This window comes from Triturus cristatus, chromosome 11 (assembly GCF_964204655.1).
Source record: "Triturus cristatus chromosome 11, aTriCri1.1, whole genome shotgun sequence".
Classification (NCBI taxonomy): Eukaryota; Metazoa; Chordata; class Amphibia; order Caudata; family Salamandridae; genus Triturus; species Triturus cristatus.
Window position 1 is genome coordinate 1,176,704,058 of NC_140594.1, and position 18,698 is coordinate 1,176,722,755.

Sequence of the window (18,698 nt, forward strand, 5' to 3'; positions counted from 1 at the left end):
GACCCGAGCGAAAGCAAGAGAGCAGGACCCGAGCGAAAGCAGGAGAGCAGGACCCGAGCGAACGCAAGAGATCAGGACCCGAGCGAACGCAAGAGAGCAGGACCCGAGAGAACGCAAGAGAGCAGGGCCCGAGAGAACGCAAGAGAGCAGGGCCCGAGAGAACGCAAGAGAGCAGGGCCCGAGAGAACGCAAGAGAGCAGGGCCCGAGAGAACGCAAGAGAGCAGGGCCCGAGAGAACGCAAGAGAGCAGGGCCCGAGAGAACGCAAGAGAGCAGGGCCCGAGAGAACGCAAGAGAGCAGGGCCCGAGAGAACGCAAGAGAGCAGGGCCCGAGAGAACGCAAGAGAGCAGGGCCCGAGAGAACGCAAGAGAGCAGGGCCCGAGAGAACGCAAGAGAGCAGGGCCCGAGAGAACGCAAGAGAGCAGGGCCCGAGCGAACGCAAGAGAGCAGGGCCCGAGCGAACGCAAGAGAGCAGGGCCCGAGCGAACGCAAGAGAGCAGGACCCGAGCGAACGCAAGAGAGCAGGACCCGAGCGAACGCAAGAGAGCAGGATCAGATCAGAGAGAACACAAGAGAGCAGGGCCCGAGCGAACGCAAGAGAGCAGGGCCCGAGCGAACGCAAGAGAGCAGGACCCGAGCGAACGCAAGAGAGCAGGATCAGATCAGAGAGAACACAAGAGAGCAGGATCAGATCAGAGAGAACACAAGAGAGCAGGATCAGATCAGAGAGAATGGAAGAGCATGAGATCAGAGAGTGGGAAGAAGAGATTAGAATCGTAGAATGGGGGAGAGCAGGATCTGAGAGTGGATAGAAGAGAAAAGAATGGAATCAAACAGTAGAGAGTAGAATAAGAGAATGGAAGAAAGCAGGATCAGAGAAGGCAGAGGTGAAGCGCAGGGGATCAGAGTGCAGAGGAGAGTAAAATCAGAGAAAGGGAGAGAGCGATATCCGAGAGCGGATAGAAGGGAAGACCGTGGGATCGGAGAGCAAAAAGAAGAGAGCAGGATCAGAGAGAAGGAAAGTCCAGAGTCTGAGAGAATGGAAGAGAGCCAGATCAAAGTGTGGAGAGAAAGGAAGAGAGCTGTCTCCGTCATATGCTTTTTCCCCACCTCTCTCTCCTGCTCCTCCAGTGCTCCCTTATCCCACAGTCCTTGGTTTAAATTTCTGGTTTTTATTAAAGTGTTTCCTGTCATATTGGATCAATAAATAAAGAAACAAAGCAAGTGGCCCCTGAGGGATTACTCTGGCATGCGTATCATTATACATAGGTGCTCCAGCGGAATGGCACAACGTTTATTTTGTGGGCGACGATTGTACAGCAGCGCCACAAGGCATTGGCAATCCCAATAATTCCCAAAAGCGAGACCTATTGGCTTTAAAGGAGAGGCTGGTGACTGCAGGAGGAAGCATTGACAGAAATGAAGGCAATAACTGCATAGGCCAACAGTGCAGCATCAACATAAATGCACAGTGCACCAGTAGAGAGCGCTGTGAACGTAGAGGGATGCACCCAACAAGAAAAAAAGGAGCAGTTTATGGGTTATCTTCAGCACACAGAGGACAGGGTTCGGTTTATTGGACGTTGCTAACAATGAACCACCAAGACTTAAGGAGGCTCTGGGGGGATGCCACGTGTGGCGAAGGAAGGACAGATAATGAAAAATGGTCACAAGCTTCCGAGGGTACCCCACATTGCCCCCTCATTGTATACTATGTAATCACAATCAAATTACTGACCACTATTAAACAAAGCAATACACCTGTCAGACTAGATGGCGCTAGAAAGCTAAGGAGGACAGAGAATAAGAAATGTTCTGAAGCTGAGCTCAGCATTTTCAACACAAACAGCACGTCTCTCTCAGACTGCTGAGTCAGCAGTAGGTAAGCTCACAGGAGTGAGTGAGAGGACAGCTTCAATCAGAAGGGAGTTCTGCTCTCTGTAGAGGTAGAAAAGAATAAAACCGCTCTGGCTATTGCACATCATCAATGCTGAGCTGTCTTCCGCTGCCTAGTGCAGACAGTACTGGAAGTGACAGGTACTGCCGAGGCAGTTTTATCAAGCGCATCCGCCTCACAGAGTACCGTAACCGTCTCAGCCAGCACCATTCAATATCAAATAAAATGGAATAAACAATTCACTGCATCCAAAAATCTGCTGACCTGGGTGTTTTACTCACGGGTCCCTCAGCGCATCTGCAAGACAATATACATTCCGTCCCTAGCCAAAAGAACTACCTTACATTATATATATTATCTACTGGCGGTCGCCAGCAGATAGTTATAGTTAGGACCGTGTTTCCATAGGAAATCTCAAAATTCTATTTTGAATAACTTTGGCGCCGGTTGACGAATCTTCGCGAAATTTTCAAAACTAATGGCGTGCTCCACTCAGCTTCTACCCGGGGGGATTCGTCAAGCGGGGGCCGAGAAAAAAGGGGGGTCCCAAAACGTGTTTTCCCCATGCATTTTCCCATAGGACCCTTAGTCGAAGGTACAGCCCGAACGGCTGAACAGAATTACTTGAAATTTGGCAGAGAGGTAGTCCTCAGGTCAGGGATGTGCCTTTTGCACATATGGAGTCAATCTGTTCAGTAGTTCCTGAGAAAATTGCATTTAAAAGCACATACATATCTATAGCCGCGCACCGTGTGCGCACCTTAACGTGCGCAAGCGTAATTCTGATTGGTTGTTACATGTCAGTCAACGTTCGAATCGGTCGAAATCAGGAAGTGTCGGCCGCCATTTTGTTTGTTTTCAGTGCGAGAGTGGAAAAGGAAGGTGGCCAACGTGAAAAGGGGGCAGGGTAGAGAGTTCCTGACTCCCTAGCTTTGTCAGGGGGTCCCTGAAGGACCCCGAAGGGAGAAAAAAACATTTAATTTTTTTTTCTTTTAAATCGCGGGGGTGCGCGCACCGTGCGCGCACGGTGAAAAACCATTAAAAAAAATGTTTTTAAATTTAATACGTAGTTTATTGTCAAATATATAAAAAAAATAATACATACATAACTTAGCATTTAAAAAACAGTACAAATTCACTTAAAAAACCATAGGTTTCACACGTTATAGTTAGGTGGATATTTCACTCGTAAAAAACCAAAGAAATTTCCCCGTTATAGTTATTTTAGATAACTATAATTCGCGCGACCGCCACTCCATCACAAGGATGTCATCATCAGTGATGTCAAGAGTGATGCCACTGACCATGTCATGAGTGATGTAATATGTGACGTAATGAGCAGTGGATTGCGGGCGCGCGAGTTATAGTTATCTGAAATAACTATAACGGGGGAATTTCATTGGTTTTTTACGAGTGAAATATCCACCTAACTATAACATGTGTGAAACCTATGGTTTTTTAAGTGAATATATATATATATATATATATATATATATACATATATATATATTCACTGATAAAAACATAGGTTTCAGGGACCTTGAAGTTAGAAATTAGCATTTAAAAATCCTTAGAAATTCAGACACAAAAACATAGGTTTCAGGGACATATATACTTAGAAGTTAGCATTTAAAAAACCTTTGAAATTCACTGAGAAATCTATAGGTTTCAGGGATGTTATAGTCAGAAATTTGCATTTAAAAAACCTTTGAAATTCACTGAAAAAACCACAGGTTTAAGGGACGTTATAATTAGTTGGACATTTCACTCGTACAAAACCAGACAAATTAGTTTGTTATAGTTAGTTGAGCTAACTATAACTCGCGCCCCGCTGATGGCATCACATATTACATCATTCATGACATGGTCACTGACATCACGGATGACATCACTGATTACATCATCCACGTGATAATCTGATGCACCTCCTTACACCCTAATATAACCTTTGATTCACCCACTCTAAAATACAGACTACCATTTTTGAAATCACAGACACACCAATACCTGTTACTACATACCCACTCACTGATTCATAGGTCTTTACACACATCCACTCATTCACCCCTACAGTCACTCATACAACATAATTATCAATGCCCCAGGGAGGTGGCGGTCCCCGGGGCAGTGTGGGAGGGGGCAGCAGCCCACCCCCATGCATTTTTTGATGAAAGCCCCGGGGAGGTGGCGGTCCTTGGGGCTTGGGGAGGCCTGCAAGGCCCCCGCACAAATAATAAAGCCCCGGGGAGGTGGCCATCCCTGGGGCTGCAGGGCCCCTCGCAGGGGCCACTACATAAATCATGAATGCCCCCAGGGCCTGGCCCACCCGGGGATCTTAAAAAAATGTAGCAATTTTCAGACGGAGCTGCACCGGGTGCGCCAATCCGGCTAAACTTTAAAAAAAAAAAATGCTTTTTTTGGCCCTGGGGGTCTCTGTGGGACCCCCTGACCAGGCCTAGGGGGTCAGAGTGTTTTTACCCTGCCCCTTTTCTTCAGTTTTATTGTCTCTCTCACCTTTTGTTTCTTCTCCCTCCTTAAATGGCCACCTGATAATAGTCAATAACTAGTGCCAAAAAGATTCCAACCTGGTGGGCCAGTCAACTGGATGGCCAGTAACAGCTTCATGTAAAAATGTGGAGCAGACCAGATTGTACGGAGTGGCGGTCTCCAGAATTTGTCTAGGAGAAGACACCTAGGGCATGGGAGATAAAATAAGAGACTGACATTGGTGCGGGTAAAGGGAGTGAATGAAACATAATCCATGCCAAAAGTCAAACCGAAACCGATAACATAGTAATGCAAAATGCATAAATATTCTAAAGTGTTGTCTGCATCTCAGGGGGTCGCTGATTCACTGGGCAATCTGGGAACCTGTGAGTCACATTAGTCCACACACCCTTGGGCCGAAGGAACTCATTGTGCAGGCTGTGCCACTGTAGTCAAAGTTGATGAGGTGGGGCATGTTAAATCTCAGATGATAGGACCTCTGCAACATGGTCAAGAGGGCCTCAGGAGCCGAGAAAACATTTCAGAATTGGAAGATATGACTCAAAAGCATCAGAGCCCAGTCAGCGATGCCATCCAATGAGCTACAATCAAGACCAGGAGATGAAGAGGGCAGCAGAAGACAGAACAACCTATCCTGTATGGAGTTCCCTGAAGGATCTGAATACCAAAAACAATTCCTAAAACAACGGCCAACAACTATCATTCACTGTGCGTCATAACTGAACGGGTCATTGGCTGTTGAGTGCAAAACCCCCAACCCAGGACCAGCACTTAAGTATATTGCCCTTTTCTTAAATTTTAAGACATGATTCAGAAAGAAGTTAGATTAAGGGACAAATTCTGATATATATATATATATATATATATATATATATCCAGATTATACACCAGCAAAAATCATATGAGCAAGTAAATCAGAAGCTTCGGGAAATAAACTTTAAATGTGTTTTACTTTTTCCTGCCAAACCAAAGGTGATATTCCAAATGAAAAACGTTTGTCTACGAAATCCAGATCAAGCTTGGTCTTGTGTAGAAGCAAGACACCCAGGTGGCTACAGGAGTCACTGGAATAAGTATCAACGCAAAACGGCAGAGGTGGCAAGACCAAAGGAAGAAAAATCAACCTGAAAAGAATGACCAAGACCTGGCACAATAAGCAACATACCCGAGACTCCTAGCTAAAGAAATGGTGATGCCCCGGGTGGGGGAATCATTTGACTCTGTACGTGCAAGAAGCTATTGAAGGATCATCAATTCGCACGTGACAGACCTACGACTATCTGGGCATTGAAGCACAATTGGTTGAGCAAGAGGAGCTATGAACTACAATTCCGATGTGGAAATCGCCTCAGGAATAATGTGATGTCGAAGCAATGAGAGATGCCAACAAACTTGAGACAGAGAATGTACGTTGTGATCGGTCCGAGTGCTGTTGTTCGGGGCTCAGCCGGGGAATGGGAGCTGGGAGCATGTTCTCCACCCAGACTGTAATGCAGCCTGGATGGAGAACATGCAAAGTGTGCATGAGTGTTTGGCTGGCCAAAGAGGGCTGGCCAAACATTCATGCTCCCTTGGAGTGGGCAAACCACTCCTCTCCTGCCCTGCTCTGTGAGCAGGGAAGACCCGCCCCACCCACAAAGCTGCCGCAGCATGGAAAAAGAAAATGATAACATCGCGTTATTATTTTATTTTTCCTTTCTTTGCAGTGCTGAAGGCGGTGGGGCGAAACTCCTCCGCCTTAGTGGAAGAGCCGCCCCTGGGGTCATGGCTATGAAGGACAGTGATTAAACTTAATAAATCTAGGCAATTTGAAGGGGGTTGAGGGAGGGAAGTATTGATAAAGGTGGCATGTAAAGGTTTTGTAGTGCCAATAGGTAGAGACACTGGAGTAGCAAATTCCTTGCCTACAAAGGTAGCTGGCAACCTCCCATAACGCCACGTTTAAAAACAAAGAATGACGACTATGACAAGGAAAACCCAGAGGAGCACCCAGCACAAACCATACGAGTCCGGTGACAAGGCATGCAAGCAAATTTACTGGTCAGCAAGTAAAGTATTAGAAGAAAAAACTATTGCAGCAGGTTTTGGTTGTGAGAAGCTGATGACAGACAGAACTGCAACAGCAGAAACATTCCTCAGCTACTATAGGAAATTGTATAGCAGGCAAACCCACACACTGGGGGAAACGGAGCACCCGCTAATAAAAGAGCTTCTGGTGCATCTGAGGATTCCCCCAAGTTAGATCCTTAACGGCAGAGGAGGTACTTTGGGCCATCGTGGAGAGGATGTCTGGGAGAGTCCAGGCCCGAATGGAATTCCAGGGAAGTTCTTTAAAGGTATGCCTCACTGGTACTGCCCACTTGCAGCCGTTCTTTTTGGATCCGGATCTTCATGCCATCTCCCTAGCACTCGATCTTCGTGGCACCACCATTTCCGTAATCCGAAAGCCACACACGCCGCCAAAAGACCGTTCCACTCACCATCTCATTTCCTTAAATTTAGGCTTGTATAGTTTAAACAGTTTTACAGACTTTATTATAATCTGCCCGGCTGCATCGTGTGGGTAAGGTTTCAAATCAAAATTGTTTAGACTGTAAAAATAAATAAAACAGTCCCTTTCCTATATACCACTCAATGTCTAGTCATTCAACACTACTGGAAGCCGAATCCACCGTGCTGTAGAGGGTGGTGTTTCAATCCAGCAAGTTTGACCCCAAGCTTGCTAGACGCCGTGTCATGGATAGATGGGAGGAACCCAGGAGCTTAAGTTTAGTCGCCATGGGCATCTTGGTGGATAGGAGACACTGCATGCCACTGGAGGAGCGATACACCCCCTACCTTCGAAAAGAGTTCGAGGATATGAATTTTTATGCCACAGCAGAGAAAACAGTATGTAAAGCAAGAGGATGCCTTGAGAAACATAAAAAGACACAAATTCTGCTGGGAACACTTCAGAATGACTCAACCCTCAGTATGAAGAGAAACTTGCCTTCCCTAATGTCACGTAACGTTTATGTAGAACCAGACAAAGTGATCACTGTTCTAATTGAATATGCTGAATACCTCGTGTCTGTTTTGTTGTCAAACAATAAAAAGTTCAATAAAAACAGCTAAAAACACAACGTTTTGTTCTCTACCAATCTTAGGATGCTCAAGTTCGAAATTTGTCGCGCAGCATGGAACTGAAGAAGGCACGATTCTCCGGAGCTACCTCACATGGCCTTGGCCACCAGTTATAAAAATAATATTAGGGGAACAAAGGCGGCACACATTTGAAAACATACGAGTCAACGCCCAATCGATCAAAGGAACTATTCAACGTCGTTAGTAAACTCAAGTGCCCCAAAGTTACTCCATTGGCCTTCTCGCCCTCGCTTTATTTCGCATATGATGGGCAAGGTTCACGCATGGGCCCTCTTGCAATGACTGCGATACAGACCCCACTTCTAGAGATCTTCATTCATGACTGGACCTCCCTGGAGCACTCAAGGAGTGCCATGCACCAGCCAGTGTCTCATGGAGCCGGCCGCCACACATTGCAGAGGGTCCCAAGCCTGCCAGCGGTATGAAGCTCTTCAGTCCATGTAACATGCGAGCTTCACGCTTTGTTCAGAAGTCTCCCGGGCCGTGGGCTTCTGTTGTAACTTGGACGTTAGTTGTGGCAAAACCTCTTTTAATGAAGCCCTCCTTGCGAATGGAGGAATTTGGCAATTTTCAATCAATTTCTTTAGTTGGACAGGACACTTGATACAGAATGCCAGAGGTGTCGTTCAGTGGGCTGTCTCAGCTGCTGGTGCAGGAGGACCTCTGATCCGCGGCAGAATGGTTCTTCCCCACTTATACTTTTAAAATATGGTCAGAGGCCAGAGAAGAGGTGTCCATCTTTGGTAGCATAGAATCGAGGCCATGGAACATGGACTTTCCAAGGGCTTCTATCTGCAGATGGTCGGCAGAAGTAGTGAGAAAAGTCATCCTAGGTTTAATCTTCTCTAAAACTGGATTTAGGTCGGAAGATGAACATGAGCTCTCTTGCACCAGAGAGTCCCATCAATAGTGCAGGAGCGCTGCAGCCCGGAAATGCAAGTGAGAACATTCGGGAGACTAGTAGACATGTTAATCCAGATGGGAAACCAGTTAGGCTCCCTTAAATAGCTCAACCATGTGCATTACTAAGCGGAGATGCCCAGTAGTCAACTACTGAGGAATAAGCAGATACTCCTGGTAGAACAAAACTAGTCTTTGTCCCTACTTCCATCCATACTCAGATTGGCCCTCTAAGAAATGTAAAACCCCAACAGTGGACGGCTTCCCGAGGAAGCCACAAGCAGACAAGATGCTACTGGTTGGGCCCCGCGCAGACGGGTGGACACCTTCCCCACACCAGAGTACCTATTTAAGAACGATCAATATCACTCGATTGAGACGGCTCAATACCAGCAGCGAGTGCCTTATAAGCACAACAAGAAATTGTCATTTAGTTAGATTTGAAAAGGAATTTGATTGATTGGTCTATTCCCGCCGACCAACCTTACTGTGAGAACTGGTGGAGTGACCGGCCACAGGGACCACGTGGAGCAAGGAAGATCGGGCATCATTTGTGTAACAGAAAAGAGGGCATTTGTTAGCTGTGCTGTGGAAACCAATTTAATATTTGAAATACATTCTCACCGAGTACATCAGTGGAAGAGAGGAATGAGCATAGCTGGAGGTTCACACGAGGATCCGAAAGGCACCCCATAACATTCTGCCATAGAGGGCTGTATTGTCAATGTGAGACAGTAAAAATTAATTAGAGACAAATAACTCAATTTTGCGCTCTTCTAATGCAGGGAGTTTACAGTCGAGCAGCCAAGAATTCACTCAGCATAATGAAGTGCATAAGTAAAAGCCTGAAATGACCAGCGTGATTACTGCAGTGTCCTGATGCGGAGACTCACCCAATGTGACCCCAAGTGACGGGGACACCGGCCGTCCGCACTCGCCAGCGGAGGCTACAGGCGTTTTATCGGAGTATGGCCGGAGCTCGCACATGCAGAAGCAATCTGTTACATTTGCGTCTACATTTTTTGCCAACAATTCGATCAATTATTAGAAGTTCTGGCAAAGACAACTTAAGAGGTCTCTCTGATCACTTTCTAAGGATGAAGGCCTCAGATACACAGTGCATCTGGGCCACTCGCACCGCTCTCCCTTTGTATCTAAAACACAAAAATGAATCTTGAAAAACTAAAAAAGAAAAACTGAAATTTGCTAGAGTTTAGTAAGTTAACTAGAACTTGTGCCCCCGTCATGCATTGCTCATGGCCTCACATATTAAATCACTCATGACATGTTAAATGACATCACTGGTGATAAACAAACCAATTTACTCTATGAACCACTAGTTCATGACAAACAAAGTAGGTTCAAAAGTGTCCACAAGCAAATACAGCACAGGTGGATTATGTGTACGTGCCCGAAATTGAAACCGTGCAGTCCTGTACGCAAGCCTGGTTCAGTATGGAAAAAGTTATATGGTGCATACTTTAGCTACCAGTGAAGTTTCAACTGTAAGCAGTACTTCATTTATACACGGTAACCAAGAGCAACTAGAGTGAGATGCAAACATAGGCTTCAATTAGCTTGGGGCTTGAATTCAAGGCCTGTTGCTAAAATCAGATGGAAAAGTGGGTCTGCATGGAGCTCGCCGAGTGCCTTTCAGTTTGAAAAGCGCATAGCAAACTGCCACGCTCATTGGATGGTGCCATAAGTAATGTCATCCATGATGCCATTAAACGCGTCAGGAAGCACGTAATATGTGGGGTCATAAGTGGTGCATGGTGGGTGCAGAAGCTCTACTTAGGTCAGTAAACTATGAATGGCGAAATTCAGATTTCTTCGGTTTTTAAACCTTTGTTTTTGTATTAATTCAAGACCTAACTATAATGTCACTCTAACCTTTGTTTTTCACCGAGTGGCTAGGATGTTTCTGGACACCCCCTGCCCCAAAGTGCTAGGGGGATCAGGGGATCCCAAAAACATTCCAGGAAGGAGCAAAGGTGGACATTTTTTTGGAACGGTTTGTGATCAAGTTATTAGCAAAATGAAAAACATATCTACATATGTGTGTATCTATCTATAAACACACATGTATATATACACACACACACACACAAACAGTGGGGGGTTTAGGAGTACAACTGGTCATGTAAAGTACTGACAGAGACAACGATTAAATATATTGCAAGGCTACAACAGACCGATCCGTTCTAAACAGAGTGCTTGTCCTTTTTGATAAAAAACACAAACCTTTTTTGTACATTTTGTCTCTATATGTTTGATTGGACTTTGATCAAAACCTCTTCTTGAAACATCTGTTGCTTCTGCTCACCTATTTGTACATAACCCCCTTTTCCTTCCACACAGAGGGAACAATGTATTTGTTGCAGTGTTATTCTCATCAGCATTAGCCAAAGCGTAGTGAATTTTGAGTAATGGTGGTAGACCTTGTAGACGAAGTGTGTAAGGAAGGATTTGTCCACCCCAGAGCAATCTACAACAGGGTCATTCATACTAGGGCGTTTGAACAGGACCCATTGGTCTGCAGTGCCAGGGTATCACGCGACAGACCTATGAAGGGGCATCAGTGCCGATGCGAGGTGCTCACCCAGATTAGCTAGGTGGTCCTTCGAGTAACTAGCCAGTGCGGTTTCAGCCCTTGGCAGCAATGAAGTCTGACTGGCAATTAAGGAAAAAGTTGCCTTATTACATGTTTTCCTAAGAAATGTTGTGTGATGTCAGTTTTCAAAGTGTTGCTCGCACGTTTCTGAAGAGAGAGACAAAGAAAAGTGGTTGGCTGGCACAGTGGCCCAGTGATGGTACTCACGATGTAGCATGGCTCGCAGAAGGCCTTCTTATCCAGGGCGTAGAAGGGATGCCCCCGCAGGTTGTTGTTGCAGGTCACACAAGTGAAGCAGTCCACATGGAAGACCTGGTCCATGGCTGTGCAGCCGGTGCCTTCTCCGACAACATTCTCCCCACAGCGGGAACAGCGCCCTGGAGGAAGGTAAAGTCAAGAGGCGCTCACTTACTGCGATGGCTTAGCCCATCTCTGAAATAATTACACATTGCACAACATTGCGCGTTCCCCATGCTGTACGCGGTAAAGCTGCTCTGCACTGTGTTCACTTCTACCCTGCAGAACACACAGGTTTGTTTATTTATTAACAATTGACGAGATCTTTGGATGCAATATCTTAAAATATCTTTATTGATTTATTTTGTATCTACCTGTTTTTTTCTTCAATATATCTCCTTACTCATTTAACATATTTCTGGCATGCTAATTAAATCATAATGAGTCATTCTTGGAGCCCATTTATTTTGCTATGGAATTTGGCATTTTGCCTTCTGTAGTGACAGAATAAAATCTGAGCTGGATATTCCCACGCTGAAGTTAAGCTCCAGCCATCTATAGCCTCCACTGCCGCGATGAGATTAAATATATTGTGCAGTTTCTCAGGTAAAGTGCCCTTCAGAGCCGGGTCGGATTGGGATTAGGCCGGGCAGTGCCAAAAAAAATGTGGCTCACATTTGCGGATCGGGAACTTTCATGAAAAATCATTTGGTTAGTTTCACTCATTTTTAGGGAAATGTTTGGTAACCTAATCTTTTAAAAGCCTATAGAATCAGTAAGATTGATGAAAACTAAAAGCACTGCATTTTGGCCATGTGGGCGAGGTGAAATAAAATTGCCAAATTACCACAATTACCACTGATCTGGCTACGGTTGCCACCTGGCTGTTTTTTGTTTTTTGACTGACATGGCCTTTATTTTAATTTGCTGGCTAGTGCGAAAATGAAGAAAACCACTGAAAGTCTGTATTTTTTCCTCTGATCAGTTTGTATTTTAAACAGTCAACGTAAGGTGAAAGCACCATAAGATGTGTTCTAAAGCTGCCTTAATCATCCGTGACTAACAACGAAACTAAACAAAAACAGAAAAGCCATAAAAGAATATGGATATTTTTATATAAATATTGCTGTCTAATTACCATGGTCTGGCCATTGCAGAATTTTACAAGTATAAATTGCTGTTTCTAATTTCTTTAAAAAAAAAAAAGTTTTATATGCTGTGACCTCAGCGCTAGGGAACTGGAACAATTTACATGAGTATCAGTTACACTACAGAAGATGAAATTCATTTTTAGGTTTTGCCTGCACAGCACGTGCTTGTGAAATCTATTGTTTTTAATTCAAACTTAAAGGGGGCTTACATCCCACCCCCTCTGTTTCCTCGCCTTTCATTGGTTCATGTGCTTGCCACTTTTCCTTTATTTCTATTGGCTGCAGCATATTTTCCTGCATTTACCAATGGTTGTTCCTCATCTGCTTCTCTTATCAGTTTCCCGTAGCCGCAATACTGATCACATCCGCTTTGGTTGAATCATTTGTTCATAAAGTTTTGCCTCTTTTACCTTGCAACAGATTTATATAGCAAAACGTATCCGGAGCGTTTTAGTGATTTGCCCAGAATCACAGGATGTTGCTCCCCCAGACTCGAACCGGGATCCCCAGCTCTGAAATCAGCAGCTCTGGTCGCTGCCCACATCCTCTCATCTCCCCTGATGTTTGCAGGGAGCTCATTCCTTTGTCCCCGACTCGGACCCAGCTCATTATCACATATGCAAAGTATTACCAATGCTTGTAATATATCGCGATCTCACTGGAAGGTATTCAAGCGCATGTTGTTTAATTTTAATCGTTTTTCAGCCTCCCTCCTGCTGCTGCTTGCCGTAGCGAGAAATTGAACCTTCGAGAGCCCCATAACTGCTTTTGTGCTTTTCCATTCAGGTTCGGATTCTACTTAATCTCCCCCTGGGTAAACAAGTTTACTTTCGGCTCGTTTGTTCGTGGCTGTCCAGATTTACTGTATGTTGCTTCATTCTTCACGCACAACACTATTTTCCAGTGTTAAAATAACATAAAATACATAATTTAATTATCCTCCATTTAAATAGCGCAAAATCTACATAGCTGTTTATAAACCTTGTACTAGATCGTTACATACTTTGCAAAACCACACACTTAAATGACACAAAGTAGTTCAAAAAGGCAACCTGCATTTGCGGAGGTTTTCGAACATCATCTCACCCGTAAGTGCTGCCTACTGGACATTCACAGTATTAACCCCCACAACTTGAAGTGCGGCTTTCAAGACTTCTTTTTTTAAAGCACATGGCGCCTTCAATTCAAAGTATAAGAGAGGATTTTCGTAATAGCATCAGTTTAACATTTGGTAATGTATAGCCATTTACACAGTTTACAGACCATTCAGTGTGAAGCATTTCATAACTTTTCTATGGTATGATAAGATGTCTTCCAAGGAAACAGCCTCCCACAAGGTAACACCAGCAACAATGCTTGCATTGCACTTTGAAGAGAAAGCCGAAAGGATATGGCATCGAAAGTATGTTTATTTACTTTGCTTCAAATAAGGCTGCCCGCATTTGCTGATGTTTTCCGACAATGACCCCAACTGTACCTGATGCCCCCAGGACATTTACAATATTAACCCCGCAACAGGGATTACTGCTTTCCGCACTTCTTTTTTAAAAGCTCTTACCGCCTTCATTTCAAAGTATTAGACACTATTTTAGATCTGGCATCAGTTTAACATTTGATAAAGTAGAGACATACTTAAAGTTAAAGGGTTATGACAAGGTTAATAAACTTTGTCGGATGCATTTAATTTTTGCTCACCAAGCTAATACAAACAAGCATTGGCATAGCCAATAGGTCCCGCCTTTCTGACCTTATAAGTGTTTAGCCATGCAACTGTTGCATAACTAAATACTTATAAGGTTCCAAAAGAGAGACCGATTGGCTATGCCAAGCGGCCGCGAAAGTGATCGCGATCAAACATCAAAGCGGCCGCAAAAGTGAAAGTAATCGCGGTCAAGCGCGGCGCCTGCGCACATGCACTGTAGCTCTAGGCTGGCCTGGTAGCACTTTTTGGAGCCCTCTCAAAAAGTCTCACCAGACCAGCGCATGCGCTGGGTCAGGCGAGACCTAAAAAGGGTATCATTAATCACATAGACAAATCCTATTGCATTTATCAATGCTTGTTACTTTAGGCATTGGGACAAAAAGTGATTTGCCCAGAATCACAGGAAGTTGAGCCGACGCCGGGACTGGAAACTGGTTTGCCACTTGCTAAGTCAGCAGGTTTGTCTGTAACACCACCTCCTCTCTATGGTAATAAAAGCATAATAAAGGTTGCCTCACAGCGCGGTCTATGCAAATACACACCAGGAAGCCTGGAAGGCTTCTCTTCCTTCACCCCATCCCCAGCACCATAGCCTCTGGGCAATGGAGGGCTGAGGAGGGGTCCAGAAAAAAGACACAGCTACTGCTGCTCCAGTGGGGGCTGAGATGTGAATGGCTCATAGCTAGAAAATGCTGCCCCAGCCATGCCCTTGCATACTCCTACCCTCCATTGCCTGAATGTGATGGCCTGGCAGGGGAGGGGAAGGGCCAATACACTGCTACTGGGCCAAGCCAGCCCCACGGGGTTAGAGGTCAAGGTAAGAATGGCCCAAAAAATGGAGCAATACCTGGCCCCCCAGTAAGGCCGATTGTCACACTTACCACCCTCCCTGCCCACCATCACTTGAAGTGCGATGGCCTGGCAATGCGGAACGAAACAGAGGCCCTTAAAAACATGGCTGACGTGTCACGCTTAGGCACTGGCCCTTTGGCCAATGCCCAACGGCCCACCTTCCCAATCCGACCCTGCTGCAGAGAGAGACACGCTGATGCACCCGTTGACATCCTTTACTGAGCACCCTGGTTCTTCTCTGAAGGGCTGGTCAGAGGAGAGAGCGCTGAAGGGCGCACTGTGATGACATCGGTACATGGGAAGAGACGGCGCTACCTATTCCCATCCAATAGGACGCAAGTAGAGCCCTGGAGTGATGCCGGCAGGAGACATGATGGACAAGGTCTTGCCTGAGAGAAAGATCTCCTTTGAAGCTCAGGCAGCTGGATTAGGCTGGCAGGAATGGGGCAGCCCTGCACAGAGGAAATAGGGACTTCACAATCTGATTTTATTTCAAGTGCCTACAAACTCTAGCAGACTATTTAAGTTGCAAATCATATGCGTAGGAAAGGAAAGGCATGCTGCTGTAAAACTAGGAGAAGAAAGTCTAAAAAGGCTATGAGGATTGGCTAGGCTTCCCTACCAAAGCTGCCTGGTTTACTCTTTCAAACGCCTCGCTACACCCATCACAAGGAGAACATCGATTTGCGCCTGAAGTCAGAAGGCACATTAGCCAGGTGCATTTGATAAATCCTGTCTGAATTTTACCATCCAACCTTTTACTCCGGTGCTGGTGCTGCCATGAATCTGGTGACCTAAAAGTTCAATAGGGTCAAAGCCCGATCACTGGAGCCCGCTTGGCCATGTGGCACTTCCCCCCGTGGCTGGCGCGTGAAGACGGTGGCAGAGCAGCCTGCTCTCTGCCTGCGGAAGACACTGGACCTGGAGGTGGAGCTGCCGGGACCACCAGGCAAATGGAACTCTGCGGTCAAGGGAGCAGCGCTGAGAGAACCAGGTAACCTTCCAGCCTGGTCATGAATGCCTACCGAGTCACGTGTGTCTAGAAAGAGACAACCTCTACGGCTTCGGCCTTCAGGTCTTTGCTGCTGTAAATATTTTGGATGGATGTCAGGGTTCCAGTCGACCGGTTACTCCATATATTCTGCCACAGAATCCATTGAACATTTCAGACCCTCACAAAGGCTTCAAGGTCTGAAGGTGCAAACTTCAACTGGATCAGCTAACCTTTGAGATCATGATCCCGCACATGTCCGCCACACGAGGCGATGGGGTCCCAGCCAACCTCATGGACGTCACTGTTTCCACAACCCGTACTGTACACCTATCTTTATTAAGTAAAAATGTTATGTTGCGCTAAGTAGCCCGTGAAAAATCAGCCAATGTCTCTGGAAAGATGGTCTGCTAAACCCCTTAGAATGCAGAAAGTACATTCAGAGGATATAGTCAAAATAGAACCACCTCCACCAGCTGTAAATAAGGGCAAGAGCTTGCTATAAGGAACGCAGATGAACAAGGGGAACTAATAAGAAAATCATATGCAGCTACAACACAAAATAGAAGTGATAAGTAGCAATTCCAGCCGCCTTTGGCCGGTAGAACTTTCAAGGTAGTTTATCGGCGTGGACTGTCCATGCTGCCCTCTACCGATGCTTGGGCAAGGAAGACATCAACAGAGTTTGCCCTCTGACATGTTGGTTGTCTTTTGATTGTATTTTTCTTTTTTATAACTAATGTCAAACTTGTAATCCTTCAGTGGCCCATGTATCACTTAAAAATACAACTTTAAATTAAGCTCCAATTTCCAGGCAGGTTCCACGGTTCAAATGAGGACCTCCATTATGGGCCGGCACATTTGACGCGAGCCTGGGCAGTTCAGCGCTGACCGAGCTGTACAGAAACAAGTCTGCATCAGTTGGGTGGCGCAGAATCAGCCAGCGCGGGTAATGCCATCTAATGTGTAATCCGGCCGTGGTGTTCATCGTACACCGTTTAGCGTTGTAAGATGCGACCACCATTGAATCACAGCCTTAGGGGCTTTCAAAGCAGCCTCGCGAAGAGCCCGGCCACGCCTCCTGTGAAGACTCATTTCACACCTTGTTATGTCCCAGTAATTGAAGCACTGGCTGTCTGTGCTTCATGGATTCATGTAGATTTATTTTTGCCCCAATAGTGATTCATAAGCGATGCTTAGAATATTGCATTATCACCTAGAACAGTGACACAAGGGCCACCACGAGTGCACGTCTACTGGCCCTTACTGATCTCTCCATTCTTTAAAAAAACAAATGAGTTCCCTTGCAGAAGAAAGGGCCAAAAGGCAGGCTAACCACAGACTGGAGCCCGTGCACAAGCACGAAAAGCACCAAGTGTGCCAAGGAGATTCCTAGCGATTCGCTTGATCACAAAAGTGCAACGTAACACATAGTAACATCCTGATCAGCTCAGAATAAGCTGATACAGTCTTCATGGTAGGAGACACCAGGCTGAAGGTCCAAATGAAACCTCCAAAAGGAGCGGATCACACACCTTTGGGATTTAGCATCACCTGAGTGACACCAGAACCTCTCTCATGGATACATGCCAGCACACACGTGTCTGGGGCCCTCTCAAGCAGGACGTCAGCACACAATTCTCTGGCACTCTCGTGTGCATCTCAATATCGTGCGCGCTTTGGAAAGACCTCCAGTATTGCTGGATTCCCAATCTGAACAGAGCTCCTCTCTGGTTCTACGGCTAACCCTCTCAATAAATGTCAAAGGTCTCCACTAGACTCAGTCACCTCCCCACCGAGGCAGAAAAGCAAACTCCACAAGGTAGAGCCTTGCATGGTCTCTTGCCCTCATCTCTTTTGGGATTCCGGCAGTGTAGTAGAGGGCTGGCTGCTTAGGAGGGCTCTTAATTTACAGCTTCTTATCGATCTCTTGACAGAAGAGACGAAGGCGACAATGGTGGCATTGAGAAGCAAAATAGATCCTTTACAGGTCACGCGCTGAAGTAAACTGCAAACATAACACTGCAGAAGAGGGCAATGTGTGTTGTACGAGGGCAACAACCCGCTTCATTCTACATTTTGCGGAGGCCATGATGAAAAGAAAAGGAACAGAGAAACGTTTACATTCTTTCAGTACACCACACCCACTCCTCAACTGGGATGGTGTGAAGTGGTTCCGAGGACAAACAGGAGCTGTAGGTAAAGACTAGGCGCACTTCCAGTTGCAAGGAAGCACAAATGAATCACGAGAGGGTCTCTCTTACAAACTGGAAGCATTAGCACCCCGACCAGAGGATTCCCATCCACCTGGGAAGGAACAAGAGCAGGTTAATCCGGCCTTTCAGCATACGTGGAAGACACACCGCATGGATGACACGAGCACTATGGCACACGCGTGAGAGGGACTAAAATGGTGCTAATGCTCCATCAATCAATTGCACGTTTGTAGAGCGCGTCAATTCGCCCCTGAGGGTCTCATGGGCTGGAGAGGGTGGCTGCTGTGTGGTGGTTTCATCACTTGACCAGTCTGGCCTTCAGCCCTTTCCCGAATTGCTGGAGCAACGGTGCGGCCCCGAGATGCAGGGGGAGGTTGTTCCATGCCTTGGCTGCCAGGTGCAAGAAGGATAGACGTGGCTCTCGAGACAGAACAGCTTCCTGTTCTTAGAAAGATGGAGCCCTTCTTTGCAGCTCTCGGTGTCTGT

At 46.0% G+C, this 18,698-nt stretch overlaps 1 protein-coding gene across 3 annotated transcripts in view; it reads right to left on the reverse strand.

The window, feature by feature from the left end:
* LOC146788667 (lipoma-preferred partner homolog) overlaps positions 1-18,698 on the reverse strand; it is a 774,512-nt gene that overhangs the window by 132,434 nt on the left and 623,380 nt on the right. For all 3 annotated transcript variants that reach the window (XM_085635893.1, XM_085635894.1, XM_085635895.1), the window contains one exon: positions 11,271-11,440. In XM_085635893.1, the coding sequence (XP_085492019.1) occupies positions 11,271-11,440 (170 nt within the window). The remainder of the gene's footprint in view (positions 1-11,270; positions 11,441-18,698) is intronic.